The sequence below is a fragment of the Cydia amplana genome, chromosome 23 (genome assembly GCF_948474715.1).
Source record: "Cydia amplana chromosome 23, ilCydAmpl1.1, whole genome shotgun sequence".
In the NCBI taxonomy this organism is placed as follows: Eukaryota; Metazoa; Arthropoda; class Insecta; order Lepidoptera; family Tortricidae; genus Cydia; species Cydia amplana.
The window spans coordinates 10623232-10648789 of record NC_086091.1 but is presented as its reverse complement, the minus strand read 5'-3'; the positions used below and the strand labels follow the sequence as shown (position 1 = coordinate 10648789).

General features: G+C 37.8%; 1 protein-coding gene across 1 annotated transcript in view; it reads right to left on the bottom strand.

The window, feature by feature from the left end:
- The window catches only part of LOC134658669 (probable ATP-dependent RNA helicase DHX35), a 92312-nt gene that overhangs the window by 39632 nt on the left and 27122 nt on the right, over window positions 1-25558 (bottom strand). The window contains exons 8-10 of the mRNA XM_063514323.1: window positions 24258-24504; window positions 21359-21369; window positions 20226-20370 (exon numbers count right to left, since the gene is read on the bottom strand). Coding sequence (XP_063370393.1) covers window positions 20226-20370; window positions 21359-21369; window positions 24258-24504 — 403 coding nt within the window. The remainder of the gene's footprint in view (window positions 1-20225; window positions 20371-21358; window positions 21370-24257; window positions 24505-25558) is intronic.

Genomic DNA, 25558 nt, shown 5'->3' with positions numbered 1-25558 from the left:
TCAATATGATATATAATTCACCCGTGTAGAAACATTTGACTGTGCAATTAATGTAACTTTAACTTTATATTGACTCCACTATATCGTCTTTTTAAATGTAGGCGTAATTGTGTATGTGTGCTAATTTGGCCCGAGAATTTGAACGGTAATGTTCCCAAAGGCGGTTTCCAGTTATATGCTTTCACTGATTTTTGCTACTTCTTGAATTAAAAATATTTGTTAAATTTACAATTTTATTTCAAAGTAAGTGCTTGGTCGTAGAAAAAGTATTGTATGCAACGTTGTTTAACTGAGTCAAAAAATACTCGTGGCGTCTTTACCCACGCCACTCGCCATTTTTGACCCCTCTTAAACAACGGTTGCATAAAATACTATAATATGTCTGTGTCTCACGGTTGTTTTGTTATTAGAATCTACGTTTTAATTTTTCGCCCGTGTTACAGGCCACACGCTGTATATCATCTGTAATCAGGAATAAATATTTATGACAAACACACTAGTAACTGCCCTTACCAGGATTCGAACCCGGGACCTGCTGCTTCGTAGTAATACCGAGTTGGTTGTCACGCTTTGAACATAACAAAATAACACGTTATTTTTAGGGTTCCGTACCCAAAGGGTAAAAAACGGGACCCTATTACTAAGACTTCTCTGTCCGTTCGTCCGTCCGTCTGTCACCAGGCTGTATCTCATGAACCGCGATAGCTAGACAGTTGAAATTTTCACAAATGATGTATCTCTGTTGCCGCTATAACAACAAATACTAAAAATAAAATAAAATAAATATTTAAGGGGGGCTCCCATACAACAAACACGATTTTTTTGCTCTATTTTTTATTGTTGGTGCGGAACCCTCCGTGCGCGAGTCTGACTCGCACTTGGCCGGTTTTTTTAAATCGCTGAGCAAATGTTGGTCAACATGAAGAGCACATACGTGGCGTTCCATGCCTAAAGGGACCTTATACTCCATGCGCATAAGGACCTTGGAAAGCCACATATTTACAGGGCCCATCTGGGACCCGTTTCTCAAAAGCTTGTCACTTGTAATACAAGTGGATGTCACTTTTTGACAGCTTTTGTTAGTGACTTCCACTTGTGTCTTGTATTACAAGTTACAAGCTTTTGAGAAATGGGCCCCTGTGCCCTGTTTACCAAAAGCTTGTAACTTGTAATACAAGCTTTTGATAAACAGGGCACTGGTATAATAAAACCCCCGAAAATATGTGACGTTATCTATGAAAAGGGACCTTATTGTCGATGACGGTTACGCCATTATTAACGATGCTCCGATATAAATACAATGCCGTGCGACGCTGTGCGGCGTAAGCGCCATCGACAATAAGGTACCTTTTCGTAGATAATGCCCCATATACAAACATGAAAAAAAACCGGCCAAGTGCGAGTCGGACTCGCGCACGGAGGGTGCCGCACCCTCAACAAAAATAGAGCAAAACAAGCAAAAAAACGGTCACCCATCCAAGTACTGACCACGCCCGACGTTGCTTAACTTCGGTCAAAAATCACGTTTGTTGTATGGGAGCCCCACTTAAATCTTTATTTTATTCTGTTTTTAGTATTTGTTGTTATAGCGGCAACAGAAATACATCATCTGTGAAAATTTCAACTGTCTAGCTATCACGGTTCGTGAGATACAGCCTGGTGACAGACGGACGGACGGACGGACAGCGGAGTCTTAGTAATAGGGTCCCGTTTTTACCCTTTGGGTACGGAACCCTAAAAATTGTAAAAATATTAGCAAGCGTCAAAAAGGACGTCGCTTTCAAAAATATACAAATCAGAAGCGGGATAGTAAACTAGAATCCCTCATAGTAAACGAGTATTTGATAATATCCTACACAAATAGTACAATCTATGTACAACCATCGTTCGCTAGTTTCCCGCTGGTACAGCGCCATCTAACGGAGGTTTCTGAACTTATTAACCGAGCCATTATATATGATACTAGCGACCCGCCCCGGCTTCGCACGGGTTAACAAATGATACATAAACCTTCCTCTTCCTCTTCTTAATTTTGACTTGTAAAATGTAATTTCATTTTTACCAATAAAAATCTGTATCTGTATCTGTATCTTGAATCACTCTATCTTTTAAAAACAAGCAACAACGGTTGCACTCCGGGAGTGCCGATAGAAGTGAAAACTCACGTGGCGTTTCTTGTCGTTTGTTGTCTTGGCACCGACTTAAAACATATCAGTTGGTAACGCATATACTGAAAAACGTATAATATTTTATTTTATCCTTTTTGAAATCGGTTTTGCTTTTTATTTGTAAAAGTTTTTGAGCATTAATTGATTACAAATAATTTTATTTTTACCATGGGTCTGATTTGATTGACTTTCACTGGTTCTGAGCAACAAAAGTTAAACTTTAGCAAACGTTGTGCTTTGTTGGCGAACAGTTTTCATAACTAACGTGTCTCAAAATGTTCGCATGTTATGCCGAATATTAGGTCGCCGGGAATATTAGGCCTAGAGAGGGGCCGAATATTCGGTATTCGGCCAAAACCACTATTCGGGGCATCTCTAATAAATATCATTCGTTATCAGCCATAAATATTTATGATTATGATAATAGATTACGATTGCACGCACGTGTATTGTACAACGTTTTACAGTATATTTATGGCCCTTTACATTTTCGACATAATAAATAAGTACGTTAGAATCATAGACTACATTTATGATTATGATAAACAAACTAATAATGGCTTACCAGGATTCTAACCATAGACTAGGAATCCTCTAGACTGAGCATAGTAACGCTACCCCCTCTGCCACTTATACGGTAGTTTTACTCCCATCTTCGAGTCAATCCCGTGCCGTGATTGGTCCGTGTCTTTGAACGGACCAATCACGGCACGGGACTCGCTCACCTCGTCCCCCGCACCCCCGTATTTTTGGCAGCATCGATTTCATGAAATAATTGCTCTAAACTCCGTCTAGAGGATTCCTAGTCTATAATTCTAACGTAATTATTTATTATGTCGAAAATAAAAAGGGCCATAAATATACTGTAAAACGTTGTACAGTCACCAGCATAAATAAATGACTATGGGCAGCCGTGCAAAAATATCTGATGCTCCATTGGAGGCATAAGTATATGACGACACTACCTCGGTAAAAATATGTGATCCTTTGTGACCAGCAAAAATATCGTTAGTCCGTATCCGCATAAATATCGGATCGGGTCGCTTAAAAATATTTGATTACTCATAAAATTCAAAATTATGTGATTACTCTCATCTGGAATAAATATCTCTCCACTGTAAAAGCAATTACATCGGATGGACGACAGACCGCCTATTTATCTGACACGTTGGAAAATCATAAATATGTTATCGACCTTTAAAAACGAACCATACATGTTTGGTATAGAGCCGTAAATTGTATAAAGTGATTTGACAATTCACGAAAAGAGTGCCGACTTGTCATTGTATATGTCTGTCTCACATTATATTCTATCATCGATTTGACGGAATAAACTGGATATAATTTTGAATTGTAACGTATTGCAATCATGAATCTAGTATATAACTGGATCTGGCATGAGGGGTGGGGGAAATGACAAAACGGGATAGTCTTATGTATCTTTCAGTAGGAGTAGCAGCGAAAGCGCTATTATTGTTTGTCCTTGTCAGTCTCACAGGTTGACCTCTTCATCATTGTTTTTTATGTAAGAAGGAGGTTTATTACACATTGTCTATTAAAAGTCTACCTGGATTATGTCAGAATTTAAAATTGCAAATGAAATATGTGAGACAGACATATGCAATGACAAGTCTGCACTCTTTTCGTGAATTGTCAAATCACTTCAAACAATGTAAGGCTCTATGCTATCCAGGTATGGTTCGTTTTTGCCGATTGATGACATATTTCATAATTTCGTGTCAGATATATAGGCGGTCCGTTTGCCATCCGATGTATTTGCATTCACATTGGAGAGATATTTATGCCAGATGAGAGTAATCACATAATTTTGATTTTTATGAGTAATCAAATATTTTTAAGCGATCCGATCCGATATTTATGCGGATACAGAGTAACGATGTTTTTGCCGGCCACAAAGCATCACATATTTTTACCGAGGTAGTGTCGTCATATACTTATGCCTCCAATGGAGCATCAGATATTTTTGCACGGCTGCCCACAGTCATATATTTTTGCTGGTGACTGTACAATACACGTGCGTGCAATCGTAGTGTACTATTACAGTACACCCTGGTGCTACATTACGACACCCTGTGCTATATAAGCACATTACCACAGAATAAATAATAGTACTAGGTACAGAAGACTCACTCTCTAACAAAACGCGTCTGTTACGATCAGCACAGATATGGCCGCTAGGTGGCGACAGCGCCACGCGCGGCTTATGGCTTTCCCCAAAATTGGGACCGAACGGATGTACTTTTAGCTACCTGTAGCAAAGCGAGAAATCGCGGAGTGAGACACGCCTGACATTACGTAACTGAGTCGATAATTTATCGTCGGGAATGATCGGACAGACATACAGTCAGACGCACGAGTGATCCTATAAGGGTTCCGTTTTTTCCTTTTGAGGTACGGAACCCTAAAAACATTTCACGAGAGTCGGTTAAGAAATGAATGACATCCGGACATACGAAACTTACGAAAGCATTTATGCCCGGGCTGAAACCGAGACCCTCGCTTGCGCTCGGTCAATTAATAGGTTATTTTAGCGGCATTCATAAGAAAGGACGCCACTTCCAAAAAATTGTCAAAAAACTTTATAAGCGGGATGTAAGTAAACCCTAAAGGAATTTGAGCCCATAAACAACTAGTACAACCTATGTGGACGCATCGTTAGCTAGTTTCCCGATGGTACAGCGCCATCTAGCGAACGATTCGGAATTCATATCAGTTTAATCATAGAGAAATATAGTAAGACAAGAGTGCTCACTCCATACATCAGTTCAGACTATTAATTTCAGTGTCTACATCTAGCATCGAGTAGCGGAACTATCAGTACTGCTACATCTATTGTCAAGTAGCAGTACTGATAGTTCCGCTACTCGACGCTAGATGCTAATAGTCTTTTTGGTACTAAAACTGATGTATGGAGTGAGCACTATGTATTTTTTTCTCTATGGTTTAATCATACAACGTAAACCATGTTCAAACAGAGTTGCATTTCTTTTGGTTAAATATTCAACCAAATAAAAATCAACTCTATTCCTTGCACTATAGGTTCAAATTTCAGTAGAAACTTTTGGGGTTTTCATTTGTATGGTTAAATTTTCAACTAAATAAAAATCAACTCTATTCCTTGCACTATAGGTTCAAATTTCAGTGCAAAGTTTTGGGGTTTTCATTTGTATGGCTAGGAGGCTATAGGTAATTTAATAGTTATTTGTTTTACAACGGGGCAAAGTTGTTGTTTAACCGCTCGTGCTAATATTGATACCCGAGCAAGCGAAAGATTCCAAAATTGGTTAGAAAAATGGAATCTTGAGAGTTGAGAGGTTTCAAAGCACGAGGGTTAAACAAAATTTGCCCCCGAGTGAAACACAAAATTTTCCACCACACCAACCCGAAACAAATATTAAATGTAAAATAAAACAAAATCAAATCCAAATGAATGTTATTAAATATGTATCATCCAAAATCGTCATTTAAAAGTCAATTCTACCAGCAAACATAAGAAAACAACTCAAAATTTGCATTTGCTTACTTTGCCTCACATGTGAATAAAATGCAGCTTTGCTATCAGTTTTTGAAATGCAAAGTAAGCCTTTCCGAGCTGGTGTGATGAAAATAATATCAATTTACGATTGGCGAACATCAAAATGGACGTCGCTTACAAAAAAATCACCTCACATCTAATGTGAGACATAAAACCGAAGAATTCGAGCTTCCACAGAACTAGTACAAGCTGTGTAGACCCATCGTACGCTAGTTGCCCGCCGATACAGCGACATCTAGCGGAGGTTTCTGAATGTATCACGGCAACGATTTAACTTTTTTTATGTGGGCATAATACACATTTTGCCACAAGGAAAGATACTGTTTATACAAACAAAATCAAAGCAGATCGATTCAAAATCAATGTGATTGGATATTTATCATTCAAAATCATCATTCAAAAGTCAATTCTACCAGCAAACATAAGAAAATAACTCAAAATTTGGGGTTATTCCCACTAGTTACCACCAAATTGTTACCAGTGGTAACTACTGGGAATTTTTTTCCCACCTTTTACCACTGGTAACTACTGGGAAAAATTATTCCCAGTAGTTGCCACCAAGTCGGTTTGGTGGTAACTACTGGGAATTTTTATTCCCAGTAGTTACCACCAACATTTTATTAGAGTTAAATACTAATAAAAACAGTATAAAATAGTATAGTATAAATATAGAGTGATTTTGAATTACCGGATAAAATCACTTGAAAAATAATCTAAATGGATTATTAAATTTATCCTTGCATATATTATAGTTTTTGTACTAGTACGTACCGGTTAAACTGATTCAATATTTTTTCGTCACTTTTAAGGCAGTTTACTAACACTAATCGACTTAATAATGAATTATTAAATCACTCTATATTTTTATTTTATTTTTTTATACTATTTTTATTAGTATTTAACTCTAACAAAATTTTGATGGTAACTACTGGGAATAAAAATTCCCACCTAGTTACCACCAAACCGAGTTGGTGGTAACTACTGGGAATAATTTTCCCCAGTAGTTACCAGTGGTAAAAGGTGGGAAAAAAATTCCCAGTAGTTACTACTGGTAACAACTTGGTGGTAACTAGTGGGAATAAACCAAAATTTGCATTTGATTACTTTGCCTCGCATGTGAATAAAATGCCACATTCTTATCAGTTTTTGAACAATCAAGGGAGCCTCCTTTAGCAACTGGTGTGGCGAAAAACAAAATTTAAAATCTTATACCTTTAAATTAAACGAGCAATTCTTGTTTATCTATTTATATATTTATATTTCGAGGATCTCGGAAACGGCTCAAACGATTCCGATGATATTTGCTATATGGGGGTTTTCGGGGGCGAAAAATCGATCTAGCTAGAGTAGCTAGGTCTTATCTCCGGGAAAACGCGAATTATTGAGTTTTTATATGATTTTTACAATTATTTTTATTAAAGGCGAACACTAGATTTTGGCGTAGCTTACAAAAATTCCGCATAAAACGACGTAGTAGCTACTCACCAGCGACATTCATACCACTATAGTATGACCTGTGTCGACACATCGTTCGTTACTTTCCCGCTGGTATAGCGACATCTAGCGGGGGTTATGGGGGGTTATAAATATTATCAAAGAGAATAGAGTGTATAGAGAGTTACTGTCATGGTAAATTATGTATCCACAGTACATTTACCGCCATCTTTTGACCAAGATTAAAACTGTTAGAACGCCATTTGACTTTGATCCTTATTCTTTCACTGCAATATGGGGCATTATCGATGAAAAGGGACCTTATTGTCGATGGCGCTTACGCCGCACAGCGTCGCGCGGCATTGTATTTATATCGGAGCATCGTTAATAATGGCGTAAGCGCCATCGAATCGACAATAAGGTCCCTTTTCATAGATAATGTCACATATGTAAATATTGATATTAACGCCATCTAGCCAAGCATAGGCCTAAGGTTATGGCGCCATTTCTCGAAAAGTTTGCACCATACCTTTGGCCTATGCTCGGCTATATGGCGGTAATTTCAATATTTACAAATTAACACAGTGAAAGAAAAGGATCAAAGTCAAATGGCGTTCTAACAGTTTTAATCTTCGGTCAAAAGATGGCGGTAAATTTACTGTGGCTACATAATTTACTTTGACAATCCGCCTCTATTTGAAATTCTCTTTGTTATTATCAAAGAGAATAGAATGTATAGAGAGTTACTGTCATGGCATAGAGAAAAAAATACGTAGAGTGCTCACTCCATACATCAGTTTTAGAACCAAAAAGACTATTAGCATCTAGCATCGAGTAGCGGAACTATCAGTACTGCTACTTGACAATAGATGTAGCACCGACCGGAAAGTCTTATCTCAACAGCATAAGACTTTCCGGTCGGTGCTACATCTATTGTCAAGTAGCAGTACTGATAGTTCCGCTACTCGATGCTAGATGTAGACACTGAAATTAATAGTCTGAACTGATGTGTGGAGTGAGCACTCTTGTCTTACTATATTTCTCTATGGTCATGGTAAATTATGTGGCTACATAATACAATCATAATATAATCTTTCGACAAAAGATTAAACATCAAACTAGAACATTTTCAGCAAACAGGTCACAAGGGCACTTTTACACGTCAACATAATTTACATAAATACAAGCAAAAAAAACACATCAACAATTATAAAATACATCTAAGCCGCAAATATCAGATCAAACTAAAGTATTACATAGAGATGAATAAAGTCTCTAAATATGTCGAATTACAAAAAAAATACAACGGGTTGCACTCAGGGAGTGCCGGCAGAAGTGAAAACTCAATCACTATTGCAAAATGTCTGCAGCAGTATGTATAATTGAGGTTAACGCCATCTAGCGTTATTTCGTCGCATTACTTGAAACCCCTAAGCACATCACTGTTAGTACTCGAGTTATATTATACCAGTTAGAGCGAAACTCACTAGATGGCATTTAATTCAGTAAAGAAAAACTCAATGACATTGAAGTAACAGTTTTTCGATCAGGTCACGTGTCCGTCTTACGTCTTACGATCACGTGACACCTGTTACGTGTTTAACATTTTTTCCCCATCACAAAAAGTGCACAGCGCCGCTAAAGGAGTTTTCACTTCAAAAACTATAATAATAATATTAAAAAAAAACATACAAGAACTAAAATCTTCATGCATGGTGTGAAATAATTTATTTTAAATACAGTCAGGCGTGTCTCACTTCGCGATTTCGTCGCTTTGCTACAGGTAGCTAAAAGTACATACGTTCGGCCCCAATTTTGGGGAAAGCCATAAGCCGCGCGTGGCGCTGTCGCCACCTAGCGGCCATATCTGTGCTGATCGTAACAGACGCGTTTTGTTAGAGAGTGAGTCTTCTGTACTTAGTACTATTATTTATTCTGTGATACAGTCAAAGTCCCTATTGCCAGGCGTGGCTCACTCCGCGTTTCGTCGCGTCGCTAATACAAGTACACGCGGCCCACACCAATTTTGGTGTCTAGCCACAGTAGTTGCCGCGCACCGCTACGGAACGGACGCCTTCTCGCGCTTGCGCCACCTAGCGGTCATGTCTGTCGTAATTAGGGTTTGCAGTCCGGATCCGGCATGTATGAAATTATCCGGATCTGGATTCGGATCCGCGGATCTTCCCATACATTTCGGATTCGTCGTGCAAACCCTAGTCGTAATAGACGCGTTTAGTTAGAGAGTGAACCATCTGTACTATTATTTATTCTGTGCTATTGTATACTTTATTTAAAAAGTTTAAAACACACGCTTGTCCAATAACAATATCAAATAGACATTGTTCCCAAAAATTCTTTTTATTTTTATTAAATCCGTTTGGATCCAAATAGCAAAAAAACAAAACATTTTTCTGGTGACATATCGTTAGCTAGTTTCTTTTCAGTACAGCGACATCTAACGGGAAATCGGTGAAACAATGACTGACTACTTCTGTACACCTCTTCGTATCTTGTTAGAGTATTCCAAATTTTATATTAAAGGAAAAAATGGAAAAATTACGCTTCCGGCAGGACTTGAACCCGCAACCTCCGCAATCCGTGCGTTAGCTCTGCCAATTGAGCTACGGAAGCCTACCAGAATCTTGCGAATCTTTCCATTCCTTCCCTCATGCATACACACCTTTTTGGGGAGGCGTATAGCGACATCTACCGTAAGACGACTACATCTTTAAACGGCACTGGAGTCTCAAGTTGCATTAAGAATTCACCAGTAACAATGTGCTAACCCGTACTAAATCAATTTTAATTAATTAATTATTAATTAGTAATTTTTCCATTTTTTCCTTTAATATAAAATTTGGAATATCGCTCGCAGACGTAATCTGCATGTTTAAAAAATTTAAAAAATAGATAGAGTGATTAAAGAGGAAGGTTTATGTATAATTTGTTAACCCGTGCGAAGCCGGGGCGGGTCGCTAGTTCTGGTATAATTCACAAATGTTTCTGCTTATTACTGTTAAAACTCACCGTAAACAATTCCGGGTATAGTGACGCTGGTTTCCGCTATATTAGTGGCTAAAACCACTTTTCTAACGTTCTTGTCCGCCATTTGAAACACTTTTATCTGCCTGTAGTGCGGCAGACTGCCATACCACAGAATAACTAATAGTACTACCGTACAGAAAATTCACTCCTTCACAAAAGTCAGGTTTAGGTATAAAATTACACCTATATCGCCGCCTGCAAGCAAAATTGAAACTTATAACGGCGCACGAACCGTGAATCTCCTTTGCGCGCCGCAGTTTTATGACCGAGCTGTGAGTGTCGGCACGGGGTTATCACTTGACAAGTTTTTATACCTATACCCACTGATTTATTGTTTTTAAGATAAATATGTAGGAATTACAAACGTTGATTATGTAAACATACATTTTTTATCCGAAGATAGCATGTCTGATTCTCGCGGAAGTTTCGAAGCCATTGTGTATTTTCAATTTTGCGCAAGCGCCATGTGACACGACTATCGTGCGCGCCGAGCGGCAGCCCACTGCTATACGCCTGTCCGGTGGGCGCGCCGGCCAAATGTACCTAAACTGCGGAGTGAAACCCCCCTGGCCATACATTGGTAGAATGGATATATTCTGGTATAATTCACAGACGTTTTAAAAACTCACCATAAACAAGCCCGGGTATAGTGACGCTGGTTTCCGCTATATTAGTGGCTAAAACCACTTTTCTAACGTTCTTGTCCGCCAATTGAAACACTTTTAAACAAACATAAGAAAACAACTCAAAATTTGCATTTGATTACTTTACCTCACATGTGAATAAAATGCAACTTTGCTATTAGTTGTTGAAGTGCAAAGTAAGCCTTTCCGAGCTGGTGTGCTGAAATAGTAATTTTCGATACAAGTGCGAAAAAGAGGAAATTCGAAACGAGTGGCGATAAATCAAAACACGACCGAAGGGAGTGTTTTAAACCGACACGAGTTGCGAATTACCTATTCGCACGTGTATCGAACAACGTTTTACAGTACATATGGCACTTTAAAGTTTCGACATACGCAGGAAAAGTGCTATTTTACGCACTAGTGCGGAAAAGTAGCCCCATATGTACTGTAATAGTTATTTTCGATACAAGTGCGAAAAAGAGGAAATTCGAAACGAGTGGCGATAAATTAAAACACGACCGAAGGGAGTGTTTTAAATCGACACGAGTTGCGAATTACCTATTCGCACGTGTATCGAACAACGTTTTACAGTACATATGACACTTTAAAGTTTCGACATACGCACGAAAAGTGCTATTTTATGCACTAGTGCGGAAAAGTAGCCCCATATGTACTGTAAATAATATTATCAATTTATGATTGGCGAACATCAAAATGGACGTCGCTTACAAAAAAATCACCTCACATCTAATGTGAGACATAAAACCGAAGAATTCGAGCTTCCACAGAACCAGTACAAGCTGTGTAGACCCATCGTACGCTAGTTGCCCGCCGATACAGCGACATCTATCGGAGCTTTCTGAATTTATCACGGCAACGATTTAACTTTTTTTATGTGGGCATAAAACACATTTTGCCACAAGGAAAGATACTAAGTTTATACAAACAAAATGAAAGCGGATCGATTCAAAATGAATGTGATTGAATATTTATCATTCAAAACCATCATTTAAAAGTCAATTCTACCAGCAAATATAAGAAATAACTAAATAAATAAATATTATACGACATTTTTACACAAATTGACTAAGCCCCACAGTAAGCTCAAAAAAGGCTTGTGTTGTGGGTACTCAGACAACGATATATATAATATACAAATACATAAATACATAGAAAACACCCAAGACTCAGGAACAGATATCCGTGCTCATCACACAAATAAATGCCCTTACCGGGATTCGAACCCAGGATCGCGGCTTCACAGGCAGGGTCACTACCTACTAGGCCAGACCAGTCGTCAAAACTCAAAATCAAAAGAAAAGAACTCAAAATTTACATTTGATTACTTTGCCTCGCATGTGAATAAAATCCCACATTCTTATCAGCTTTTGAACAATCAAGGGAGCCTTTAGCAACTGGTGTGGTGAAAAAAAAAACAACGGGTTGCACTCCGGGAGTGCCGATAGTGAAAACTCACCTCACTATGTTACCGACGCCCGGTAACACGATACATACGTTTAGCGGAGGTATTCTATTTATTTATTATATATTATTATCATTCTCAAATAAGATCACACTTTTTCATGGACATGTTTATTTACATACTGCCATGACAACGTCAAATTATTTGAACATAGGTAAAGAGTCTTGAAAAGGAGTCCGCAACATAAATGTCAAATAACATTGAGTTTTTCTTTATTGATTTAAATGCCATCTAAATTAGGCGTGGCCACCTTACGGGGCTTACGGTCACGTGATCGCCTTACGCTGTCTCGAGTTTATCATTTTTTCCTCACCTCAAAAATTTCCCAGCGCTGCTAAAGAAATTTTCACTTCAATACATTTAAAATTACAATTAAAGGCGAACACCAAAAATATAAATATTAATGTGTCGCTTGCAAAAATTCCGCATAAAACGACGTTAATACAACTAATAGTATGATCGGTGTCGACTCATCGTTCGTTAGTTTCCCGCCGGTATAGCGACATCTAGCGGAGGTTATTGAAGGTTTTTCCTCCCGTCATAGAGAAATATAGTAAGACAAGAGTGCTCACTCCATACATTAGTTCAGACTATTAATTTCAGTGTCTACATCTAGCATCGAGTAGCGGAACTATCAGTACTGCTACATCTATTGTCAAGTAGCAGTACTGATAGTTCCGCTATTCGATACTAATAGTCTTTTTAGTACTAAAACTGATGTATGGAGTGAGCACTCTATGTATTTTTTTCTCTATGCTCCCGTCACACCGGGCAGGCACCTACAGATATTATCAAAGAGAATAGAGTGTATAGAGAGTTACTGTCATGGTAAATTATGTAGCCACAGTACATGTACTGCCATCTTTCGACAGAAGATTAAACATCAAACCAGGCGTGGCTCACTCCGCGATTTCGTCGCTTTGCTACAGGTAGCTAAAAGTACATACGTTCGGCCCCAATTTTGGGGAAAGCCATAAGCCGCGCGTGGCGCTGTCGCCGCCTAGCGGCCATATCTGTGCTGATCGTAACAGACGCGTTTTGTTAGAGAGTGAGTCTTCTGTACTTAGTACTATTATTTATTCTGTGATACAGTCAAAGTCCCTATTGCCAGGCGTGGCTCACTCCGCGTTTCGTCGCGTCGCTAATACAAGTACACGCGGCCCACACCAATTTTGGTGTCTAGCCACAGTAGTTGCCGCGCACCGCTACGGAACGGACGCCTTCTCGCGCTTGCGCCACCTAACGGTCATGTCTGTCGTAATTAGGGTTTGCAGTCCGGATCTGGATTCGGATCCGCGGATCTTCCCATACATTTCGGATCCGTCGTGCAAACCCTAGTCGTAATAGACGCGTTTAGTTAGAGAGTGAATCATCTGCACTATTATTTATTCTGTGCTATTGTATACTTTATTTAAAAAGTTTAAAACAGACGCTTGTCCAATAACAATATCAAATAGACATTGTTCCCAAAAATTCTTTTTATTTTCAATAAATCCGTTTGGATCCAAATAGCAAAATTTATAAAATAAACGAGGGCATGGCATGAGTGGTGGGGATAACTGACAGAACGGGATAGTCTTATGTATCTTTCACTAGGAGTAGCAGAGAAAGCGCTATTATTGTTTGTCTTTGTCACAGTCTCATATTTTTTTATTCCCCACCGTAGTTTATGGTGGGATACAAACAATGCGTAAACGTCAAATTGGTGTGAAACATATGAACAGTGCAAAGATTATCAGGAAAAATATTGAAATCAGTGTTTCGTGTGCATGTGGTAGTACTTAACAATTCAACAAATATGGTGAATTGCTCAGTTTTGCGCTGTACAAGTGACTGCCGGCAAAAACAGGACAACGTAACATTTCACAGGTAAATACAGTATTTTATACTTCGGTCACATTATCATGCTTAGTAGCAGCATCCTACAATCTATATAAATTAAAATCGGAGTAGAAAAAGCATTTACAGTAAATAATAACTCGGGTAAAAAAATTAACCTATAAATATTTCCTGATAAATTAACCGACCAAATTACGTACGCATATTGACAGTAAGCCGTCACCCTTTTAATAACGTGTATTCAATTTAGTCGCATTGCTATTAATCGAGGGATACCAGCCCGTGATGCATACAATTACCCCAAAATTCGGGTATTTTGTATTTTAATAACATTTTTATAAATAATTTTGCTGTAGAACTTGACATATACGAACAATAAAATTGAACTGTGTTTAAATTAGAATGTAAATTATATAATTATATTATGTAATTATATTATGTATTTAAGCATTACGGATTCTTTCTAACGTTATAGGGGGTTTTGCCACGACTCATAGTCTGGCGTTAAATTAAACACAAGTCGTCTCCTTCACGATTTTCGTAGACATCTCTTCTAAATACCTAAAACTGGTATGGATGTGTTCCTCGTGGTCTCTAGAATATGAATTGACCGGTTTTAGTTTATGGAGAGGGGGACGTGTCGATAAAAAGGGGGGGAATGTGGGCGGCCGACCAGCATTGATATTTGTTCACATCTTGAGTCCTATGGGACCGATCGGTTCGTTTCAGGTGTCGTTTGAAAGAGTATTAAACGTGCTATTATTGCTTCATAATAACTGTAGTCATAACTGTAGTCGTTTAGAAAATATTTTAAAATATATGATTTTTTACCGTGCATGGATGGCATAAGTACTGACAAAACATGCGTCTAACTCAATAAATTATAACTTTACCGCAATTAATGTTATTACAAAATATACGAGAAATTTCATTAGCTTTCTAAAAACATAAGGTTTATTGGTGTATTGTATTATATAACCATGTAATGATGAATTTTGTTCAGCATGGGTCACTACGCACCGTCACGTAAATGGCGGGCGACCGACCACAACTGTTCATTGTTTCTCGGGTTCTATTTTACTGATCAATTGGTGATGGATACCATTAGAAAGAATGTTAAATGTACAATAATTGGTTTCTAATAACCGTAGTCATAACTGTAGTCATTTACAAAATAATTGAAAATATATGATTTTTACCGTGCATGGACATAAGTACTGGTAAAACATGCTTCTAACTCAATAGATTATAACATTACCGCAATAAATATTTTCAAAATATACGGGAAATTTTATGAGCTATCCAAAAATATAAGTTTTATTGCTTTATAATGTTGTATAACTAAGTAATCATGAATTTTGTTCAGCATGGGTACTGTGCACCGTCACGTAAATGGAGCCCGGCCATCGTTGAGTTTTCATTATATTTCAGGTTCTATTTTTCTGATACATGGTGGATACCATTTGCAAGCATATTAAATTTTCTGTGAATACTCGATTGTTTGAAATCTGAGGCCCAAAATAACCATTTTAAAAATATTAAAGAAAATGTTTAATTTTTACCTTAGAGGTTTGCTTAGTGACTGAAATAATTTGAGAAAGAGATAATGTAGTAAATATAGCGTGAAATTTTTAGAGTAAAATCAGCAAACTATTTATTAACTTTCCAAAAATATTGTTTAGTTACCGTACAACTATAAACATATATGTAGGTATGCCAGGACCAATTTCGCCAAGCAAGCAAACACACGGCGCGGCGAGCGCCTGGTAGACCAGCAGCATTCTATTATTGTTTGACAGTACATTTTATAATGTAGGTATCCAAAATGATAAAATATCGATATAAATGATGGTTTGTTTGTTTTGTTTTTTTATCACAGGAAACTTAAGTATAGTTTGACTCTTTTGACAAAAGCCCAGTTCTAGGTTCATAACATCGTTAAGTTCGTAGCTTTCATGATTGCAAAACCACTGCATATGAAGTACTTAATATCTGTGTTGTTATTTGACTCACGCGTCTACACGTAAAACGTTTTCAACCCCACTCCGTAGTTAATAATTTAAAATCACCTTTTTAGTGAGATCTGAGGCTTGTGGCGTTAAAGAGATATTTGTCGCCGCACGCTCCAGGATGCAAAATAAGTGACTACTATTTGAGTAGCAGCGTATGTCCACATAATAACTATCCGTGAAGTCCGGTTTTAAGTATAGTAATAGTAAGATAAGGTCAATATTGAGTAAACTATCTATATTATATTTATTTACTATTTTATTTTACGGTCTAATTTATAGTTTTTGCTTACCTATTGATTCATTGGCGTTTGGCATTGTAGTTTTAGCTTGTAAGTATGACTCTATTGACAGTTATAAGATGTACTACGGTATTTAAATAACGCTCGTCTGTAACTACATGATCTTAGATCTATAATAGCGACTCATAACTTCTCTGTTCGACTGTAAGTCATACAAGAGAGTTAAGTAGCGATTGCGATATAAAAAGCTATAAGTAGAAGGCTTTATCACACGTTTAGAACCTTAAGTGCAAATTGCAGATTATTACTCATATAGATGTTAAGGTTGTTCAATTCACTTTGAGCTATAAGCTATAATACTAGCAGCTTAACATGCAATATAGCCAAAACAGCTACTGTAGATCTTAAATCTTTAGATGAACCTTTTAAACACTTTTATCTCACCAGAGCCTGTAAACTCTAAACAAAGACTATAGATGTAGCTATTCTAGAGCCAGGCTGTCTTTAGGTAAGAAAATAGGTGCTAAGTGTCGCCTAATTGTTTGTTGGGATTTATATGACGGTGCGCAGTGACCCATGCTGAACAAAATTCATTATTACTTGGTTATATAATATCTTACACCAATAAATCTTATGTTTTTGGAAAGCTAATGAAATGTCTCGTATATTTTGTAAATACATTAATTTCGATAAAGTTATAATTTATTAAGTTAGAACCATGTTTTAGCAGTACTTATGTGCATGCACGGTAAAAAATCATGTTTTCAATTATTTTGAAAATGACTAAAGTTATGACTACAGTTATTGAAAACCAATTATAGTACGTTTAATATTCTTTCAAATGGTATCTATCACGAACTGATCAATAAAATAAAACCCGAGAAATAATGAAAAGTTGACGCCGATCGCCTGCCATTTACGTGACGGCGCTTAGTGACCCATGCTGAACAAAATTCGTAATTACTTGGTTATATAATATCATACACCAATAAAACTTATATTTTTGGAAAGCTAATGAAATTTCAAGTACATTTTGTAAGAATATTATTGGAGTAAAGTTATAATTTATTGAGTTAGACGCATATTTTATCAGTACTTATGCCATCCATGCACGGTAAAAAAATCAAATATTTTAAAATATTTTGTAAATTACTAAAGTTATGACTACGGCTATTAGAAACCATTTATTGTACGTTTAATAACCTTTCAAATGGTACCTATCAGCAATTGATCAATAAAATAGAACCCGAGAAATAATGAAAAGTTTACGTCGGTCGCCCGCCATTTACGTAACGGTGCGTAGTGACCCATGCTGAACAAAATTCGTTATTAATTGGTTATATAATATCATACGCCAATAAAACTTATGTTTTTGGTAAGCTAATGAAATGTCTCGTATATTTTGTAATAAAATAATTGCGGTATTGTTGTAATTTATTGAGTTAGGCGCATATTTAATCAGTACTTATGCCATCCATGCACGGTATAAAATCAAATATTTTAAAATATTTTGTAAACGACTACAGTTATGACTACGGTTATTATGAAACAATAATAGCACGTTTAATACTCTTTCAAACGACACCTCACACGAACCGATCGGTCCCATAGGACTCAAGATGTGAACAAATATCAATGATGGTCGGCCGCCATCTTTGCCCCCCTTTTTTTCGACCCGTCCCCCACTCCATAAACTAAAACCGGTCATTTCGTATTCTAGAGATCACGAGGAACACATCCATACCAGTTTTAGGTATTTAGAAGAGATGTCGACGACTTTTCTCGAAACAGGCCGATTTCCACCTGTCTATCAGAGAATCTAATTGATATGCTGCAGGCACTAATTCTTAATTTTGCAATAAGAGTGACAGATTACAAAATGAATATTTCGTTTATTACCTCCAGATTTCCACAAGATGCAGGCACGCGTGCTAAATGGATTTTAGCAACCGGAAGGAGAAACTGGGCACCGACGCAAAACTGCCGGATATGCTCAAAGCATATTTACGAAAACCTACCTTTTCTATTTCTTCCTGTGGCACACAGTATGCTAAAAATTCTTTCTTTAGGCGTACTTGTAATATGTATAATGAATCGCTTAATGATATAGACATTTTTGTTCATAGTTTGTCCGTTTTCAAGAACAAAGTTCGGCATATTTTGTTTACTAGTAATTGAAAAATTGTTTCAAGTAAATATTTTGCATTGTTTTCTTACTTTATTTGCGTGTTGTACTCACAACTATTGAACTATACCTACGGGTAATTTAAGTAACCTATTTACTTTTCATTGTAATAGTCAACTTAGTAACGTATGAAACTTTAGGCCTATTTTTAGTCATTTCTGTAAGACTTATTTGTAAAAGGCTGTTTGTTTTCTAAATAAAAAAATTGGCCCATTGATATTTTATTTATCGCTGCGTCTTACGTAGGCGAGCAACTCGCGAACGTGATTAAAATTACCCCAATATTTGATAATATTGGGGTAATTTTTAATTATATGGTATCCCCGGGTTTGTGACGTCATCTATGTCTATCCCTTACGGGGGCACGCGGTAGGCCACATCTATAGAAATACTACCATCTATGAAAATAAACTTCAAACAAAACATTTTTCTGGTGACATATCGTTAGCTAGTTTCTTTTCAGTACAGCGACATCTAACGGGAAATCGGTGAAACAATGACTGACTACTTCTGTACACCTTTTCGTGACTTGTTAGAGTAGCCATTCTCAGTGTTTCCGCGGAGCCCTAGGGCTCCGTAAAGCCTCTGTGGGGGCTGCGCTAGAATACTTCAAATAGGCGGAATTAAAAAAAAAACCGGCCAAGAGCGATTCGGACTTCCGTACATTAAGTGCCCGCTTCCCGCTGTCTGTCTGTCCCTGTGTATGCTTAGATCTTTAAACTACGCAACGGATTTTGATGCGGTTTGTTTTAAATCGATAGAGTAATTCAAGAGGAAGGTTTGTGTATAATTTGTTAACCCGTGCGAAGTCGGGGCGGGTCGCTAGTTCTGGTATAATTCACAAATGTTTCTGCTTATTACTGTTAAAACTCACCATACACAATAGGCTACATGACAAATTTTTTTTTATGGTATCAATCGATCGGGTTTGTTTTTAGGATCAAATGTCTATATGGGAGCCATTGCATTAGTAACACAAAAGTCAGAAATTGTAGTCAAAGGCCGACAGTCGCACTTCACTCGCGAAACGCCCTTAACAAAACGGCCAGAGGCCGTGACGTCATCGCCCATTTTGTAGTATGGACAAAACAAGAAAATTGCGTTTTTGTCGGTGAAATATTGCGTTTATGTGTATAGTTGCTATACAATATTTTATTGCATGAAATGTAAGGAATCGAATGGTACCCTTACTTTTATCGTTTTTGGAAGTTAAAAAAAAAACTTAAATTTTGAAACTTTCAGGTCCTGTATTTTTGTAATTTTTCAATATTTTATTTTAATATCCACATTATTGTGATAAATTGCTCGTTTGCTACCTATTTTACTAGATTCTGTTATAAAATTCAATTTGTGTCGTCATCCCTATTCCGGGTATAGTGACGCTGGTTTCCGCTATATTAGTGGCTAAAACCACTTTTCTAACGTACTTGTCCGCCATTTGAAACACTTTTATCTGCCTGTAGTGCGGCAGACTGCCATACATTGGTAGAACGGATTTAATCAAGTTAGATCTTTAAAACAACGCAACGGAATTTAATGCAGTTTTTAAAAGGTTTATGTATAATTTGTAAACCCGTCCGAAGCCGGGGCGGGTCGCTAGTTCTGGTATAATTCACAGATACAAAATTAAAAACTCACCATAAACGATCCCGGGTATAGTGACGCTGGTTTCCGCTATATTAGTGGCTAAAACCACTTTTCTAACGTTCTTGTCCGCCATTTGAAACACTTTTATCTGCCTGTAGTGCGGCAGACTGCCATACATTGGTAGAATGGATATATTCTGGTATAATTCACAGACGTTTTAAAAACTCACCATAAACAATACCGGGTATAGTGACGCTGGTTTCCGCTATATTAATGGCTAAAACCACTTTTCTAACGTTCTTGTCCGCCATTTGAAACACTTTTATCTGCCTGTAGTGCGGCAGACTGCCATACATTGGTAGAATGGATATATTCTGGTATAATTCACAGACGTTTTAAAAACTCACCATAAACAATACCGGGTATAGTGACGCTGGTTTCCGCTATATTAGTGGCTAAAACCACTTTTCTAACGTTCTTGTCCGCCATTTGAAACACTTTTAAACAAACATAAGAAAACAACTCAAAATTTGCATTTGATTACTTTACCTCACATGTGAATAAAATGCAACTTTGCTATTAGTTGTTGAAGTGCAAAGTAAGCCTTTCCGAGCTGGTGTGCTGAAATAGTAATTTTCGATATCGAACAACGTTTTACAGTACATATGGCACTTTAAAGTTTGGACATACGCACGAAAAGTGCTATTTTACGCACTAGTGCGGAAAAGTAGGTGCATATGTACTGTAAATAATATTATCAATTTATGATTGGCGAACATCAAAATGGACGTCGCTTACAAAAAAATCACCTCACATCTAATGTGAGACATAAAACCAAAGAATTCGAGCTTCCACAGAACTAGTACAAGCTGTGTAGACCCATCGCACGCTAGTTTCCCGCCGATACAGCGACATCTAGCGGAGGTTATTGAAGGTTTTTCCTCCCGTCATAGAGAAATATAGTAAGACAAGAGTGCTCACTCCATACATTAGTTCAGACTATTAATTTCAGTGTCTACATCTAGCATCGAGTAGCGGAACTATCAGTACTGCTACATCTATTGTCAAGTAGCAGTACTGATACTCGTAGTTCCGCTATTCGATGCTAATAGTCTTTTTAGTACTAAAACTGATGTATGGAGTGAGCACTCTATATATTTTTTTTCTCTATGTTCCCGTCACACCGGGCAGGCACCTATAAATATTATCAAAGAGAATAGAGTGTATAGAGAGTTACTGTCATGGTAAACTATGTAGCCACAGTACATGTACTGCCATCTTTCGACAGAAGATTAAACATCAAACATCAACATTTTTTCAGCAAATAGGCCACAAGGGCACTTTTACACGTCAACATAATTTACATAAATACAAGCAAAAAAAAACACATCAACAATTATAAAATACATCTAAGCCGCAAATATCAAATCAAACTAAAGTATTACATAGAGATGTATAAAGTCTCTAAATGTCGAATTACAAAAAAAATACAACGGGTTGCACTCAGGGAATGCCGGCAGAAGTGAAAACTCAATCACTATTGCAAAATGTCTGCAGCAGTATGTATAATTGAGGTTAACGCCATCTAGCGTTATTTCGTCGCAATACTTGAAACCCCTAAGCACATCACTGTTAGTACTCGAGTTATATTATACCAGTTAGAGCGAAACTCACTAGATGGCATTTAATTCAGTAAAGAAAAACTCAATGACATTGAAGTAACAGTTTTTCGATCAGGTCACGTGTCCGTCTTACGTCTTATTGGGGAAAGCCATAAGCCGCGCGTGGCGCTGTCGCCACCTAGCGGCCATATCTGTGCTGATCGTAACAGACGCGTTTTGTTAGAGAGTGAGTCTTCTGTACTTAGTACTATTATTTATTCTGTGATACAGTCAAAGTCCCTATTGCCACGCGTGGCTCACTCCGCGTTTCGTCGCGTCGCTAATACAAGTACACGCGGCCCACACCAATTTTGGTGTCTAGCCACAGTAATTGCCGCGCACCGCTACGGAACGGGCGCCTTCTCGCGCTTGCGCCACCTAGCGGTCATGTCTGTCGTAATTAGGGTTTGCAGTCCGAATCCGGCATGTATGAAATTATCCGGATCTGGATTCGGATCCGCGGATCTTCCCATACATTTCGGATCCGTCGTGCAAACCCTAGTCGTAATAGACGCGTTTAGTTAGAGAGTGAATCATCTGCACTATTATTTATTCTGTGCTATTGTATACTTTATTTAAAAAGTTTAAAACACACGCTTGTCCAATAACAATATCAAATAGACATTGTTCCCAAAAATTCTTTTTATTTTCAATTTAACCGTTTGGATCCAAATAGCAAAAAAACAAAACATTTTTCTGGTGACATATCGTTAACTAGTTTCTTTTCAGTACAGCGACATCTAACGGGAAATCGGTGAAACAATGACTGACTACTTCTGTACACCTCTTCGTATCTTGTTAGAGTATTCCAAATTTTATATTAGAAGAAAAAATGGAAAAATTACGCTTCCGGCAGGACTTGAACCCGCAACCTCCGCAATCCGTGCGTTAGCTCTGCCAATTGAGCTACGGAAGCCTACCAGAATCTTGCGAATCTTTCCATTCCTTCCCTCATGCATACACACCTTTTTGGGGTGGCGTATAGCGACATCTACCGTAAGACGACTACATCTTTAAACGGCACTGGAGTCTCAAGTTGCATTGAGAATTCACCAGTAACAATGTGCTAACCCGTACTAAATCAATTTTAATTAATTAATTATTAATTATTAATTAGTAATTTTTCCATTTTTTCCTTTAATATAAAATTTGGAATATCGCTCGCAGACGTAATCTGCATGTTTAAAAAATTGGTTCTTGTTAGAGTAGCCATTCTCAGTGTTTCCGCGGAGCCCTAGGGCTCCGTAAAGCCTCTGTGGGGGCTGCGCTAGAATACTTCAAATAGGCGGAATTAAAAAAAAAAACCGGCCAAGTGCGATTCGGACTTCCACCGTACATTAAGTGCCCGCTTCCCGCTGTCTGTCTGTCCCTGTGTATGCTTAGATCTTTCAAACTACGCAACGGATTTTGATGCGGTTTAAATAGATAGAGTGATTCAAGAGGAAGGTTTATGTATAATTTGTAAACCCGTCCGAAGCCGGGGCGGGTCGCTAGTTCTGGTATAATTCACAGATACAATATTAAAAACTCACCATAAACGATCCCGGGTATAGTGACGCCGGTTTCCGCTATATTAGTGGCTAAAACCACTTTTCTAACGTTCTTGTCCGCCATTTGAAACACTTTTATCTGCCTGTAGTGCGGCAGACTGCCATACATTGGTAGAATGGATATATTCTGGTATAATTCACAGACGTTTTAAAAACTCACCATAAACAATACCGGGTATAGTGACGCTGGTTTCCGCTATATTAGTGGCTAGAACCACTTTTCTAACGTTTTTGTCCGCCATTTGAAACACTCTGATCTGCCTGTAGTGCGGCAGACTGCCATACATTGGTAGAATGGATATATTCTGGTATAATTCACAGACGTTTTAAAAACTCACCATAAACAATACCGGGTATAGTGACGCTGGTTTCCGCTATATTAGTGGCTAAAACCACTTTTCTAACGTTTTTGTCCGCCATTTGAAACACTCTGATCTGCCTGTAGTGCGGCAGACTGCCATACATTGGTAGAATGGATATATTCTGGTATAATTCACAGACGTTTTAAAAACTCACCATAAACAATACCGGGTATAGTGACGCTGGTTTCCGCTATATTAGTGGCTAAAACCACTTTTCTAACGTTTTTGTCCGCCATTTGAAACACTCTGATCTGCCTGTAGTGCGGCAGACTGCCATACATTGGTAGAATGGATATATTCTGGTATAATTCACAGACGTTTTAAAAACTCACCATAAACAATACCGGGTATAGTGACGCTGGTTTCCGCTATATTAGTGGCTAAAACCACTTTTCTAACGTTTTTGTCCGCCATTTGAAACACTCTGATCTGCCTGTAGTGCGGCAGACTGCCATACATTGGTAGAATGGATATATTCTGGTATAATTCACAGACGTTTTAAAAACTCACCATAAACAATACCGGGTATAGTGACGCTGGTTTCCGCTATATTAGTGGCTAAAACCACTTTTCTAACGTTTTTGTCCGCCATTTGAAACACTCTGATCTGCCTGTAGTGCGGCAGACTGCCATACATTGGTAGAATGGATATATTCGCCGCCAGTACGCCGCTCGGGAACTGTTTCCTGTATTTGTTTTTATCGTTGTTTTGTTCTGCGTATAGTTGTAATGTTTCTAGGGCTGTTAGTATCTCTTCCTGAAATTTAAAAAAGTAAGATTTAAAAAAATAGGTTTAGCCAAGATGAAAAACATTGATAGAACACGCCAAGTGAAATTTAAGAGGAAAGGGGACGGCCGGTTTTCCATACAAACGTAGCCCCCATTTTCCTCTTTTATTTTTTGATTATTGTAAAAATTAGGAGCGAAAAAAAGATATCATACAAATTCTTAAATGCTCTTAACTCTTATAATAATTAATAATTCGAAAACTGTAATAATTAACAGTTTTGAATGATTACCGGTTAGTTTCACTAGACTTATATCGACCGGGATATGAACCGTGATTACCTTATGATCAGGGATGTTGCGAACATCCGCATCCGCATCCGCAACCGCGGAACTTCCGCATCTGCATCCGCATCCGCATAAAATCGATGCGGAGCTTATGCGGATGCGGATGTCAAAGAAGTCGGTACAGGAACGTCTTAGCGGCGGCGTAAGTGCTAGGTAATTTCGTCATTACCTATAACGAAATCGTCTAGATCCAGAAAAGTCGGCCAAATTACTGTTTATTAAATATAACGCATCTATATTCTTGCTCAAATACTAAACTTTTCGTTTTCTTTAAATAAAAAAATACTAAAAATGTAATATTTGACGTTTTCTAAATAACTAATTTTGACATCCGCATCCGCATCCGCGGATGTGAGCCTTTAAATATCCGCATCCGCATTCGCATCCGCGGATGTCAAAAAATCTGCATCCGCAACATCCCTGCTTATGATTATGAACCGTGATTAAATACGGGTAACTGAAGACTTTTGACACCCACCCGCTATCTTCAGTTACCCGTGAACAAGATACGTCGAAATGTCGGGAGCTCGAAAACAATACAAAAGAGGGCTCGAAAGGATAATTACCAATGACAGTTATATTGATAATTATCGTGATTTGTATGCCTGATAATTATCAATTTGATAATAACCTAATAACATTTATAAAAAAATTGCAAAGAACGCCCCAATAATTTTATTCTATCAAAAAATTCAAAGAAAATAAATATAGCACCATCCATACCTGGGATAATTATC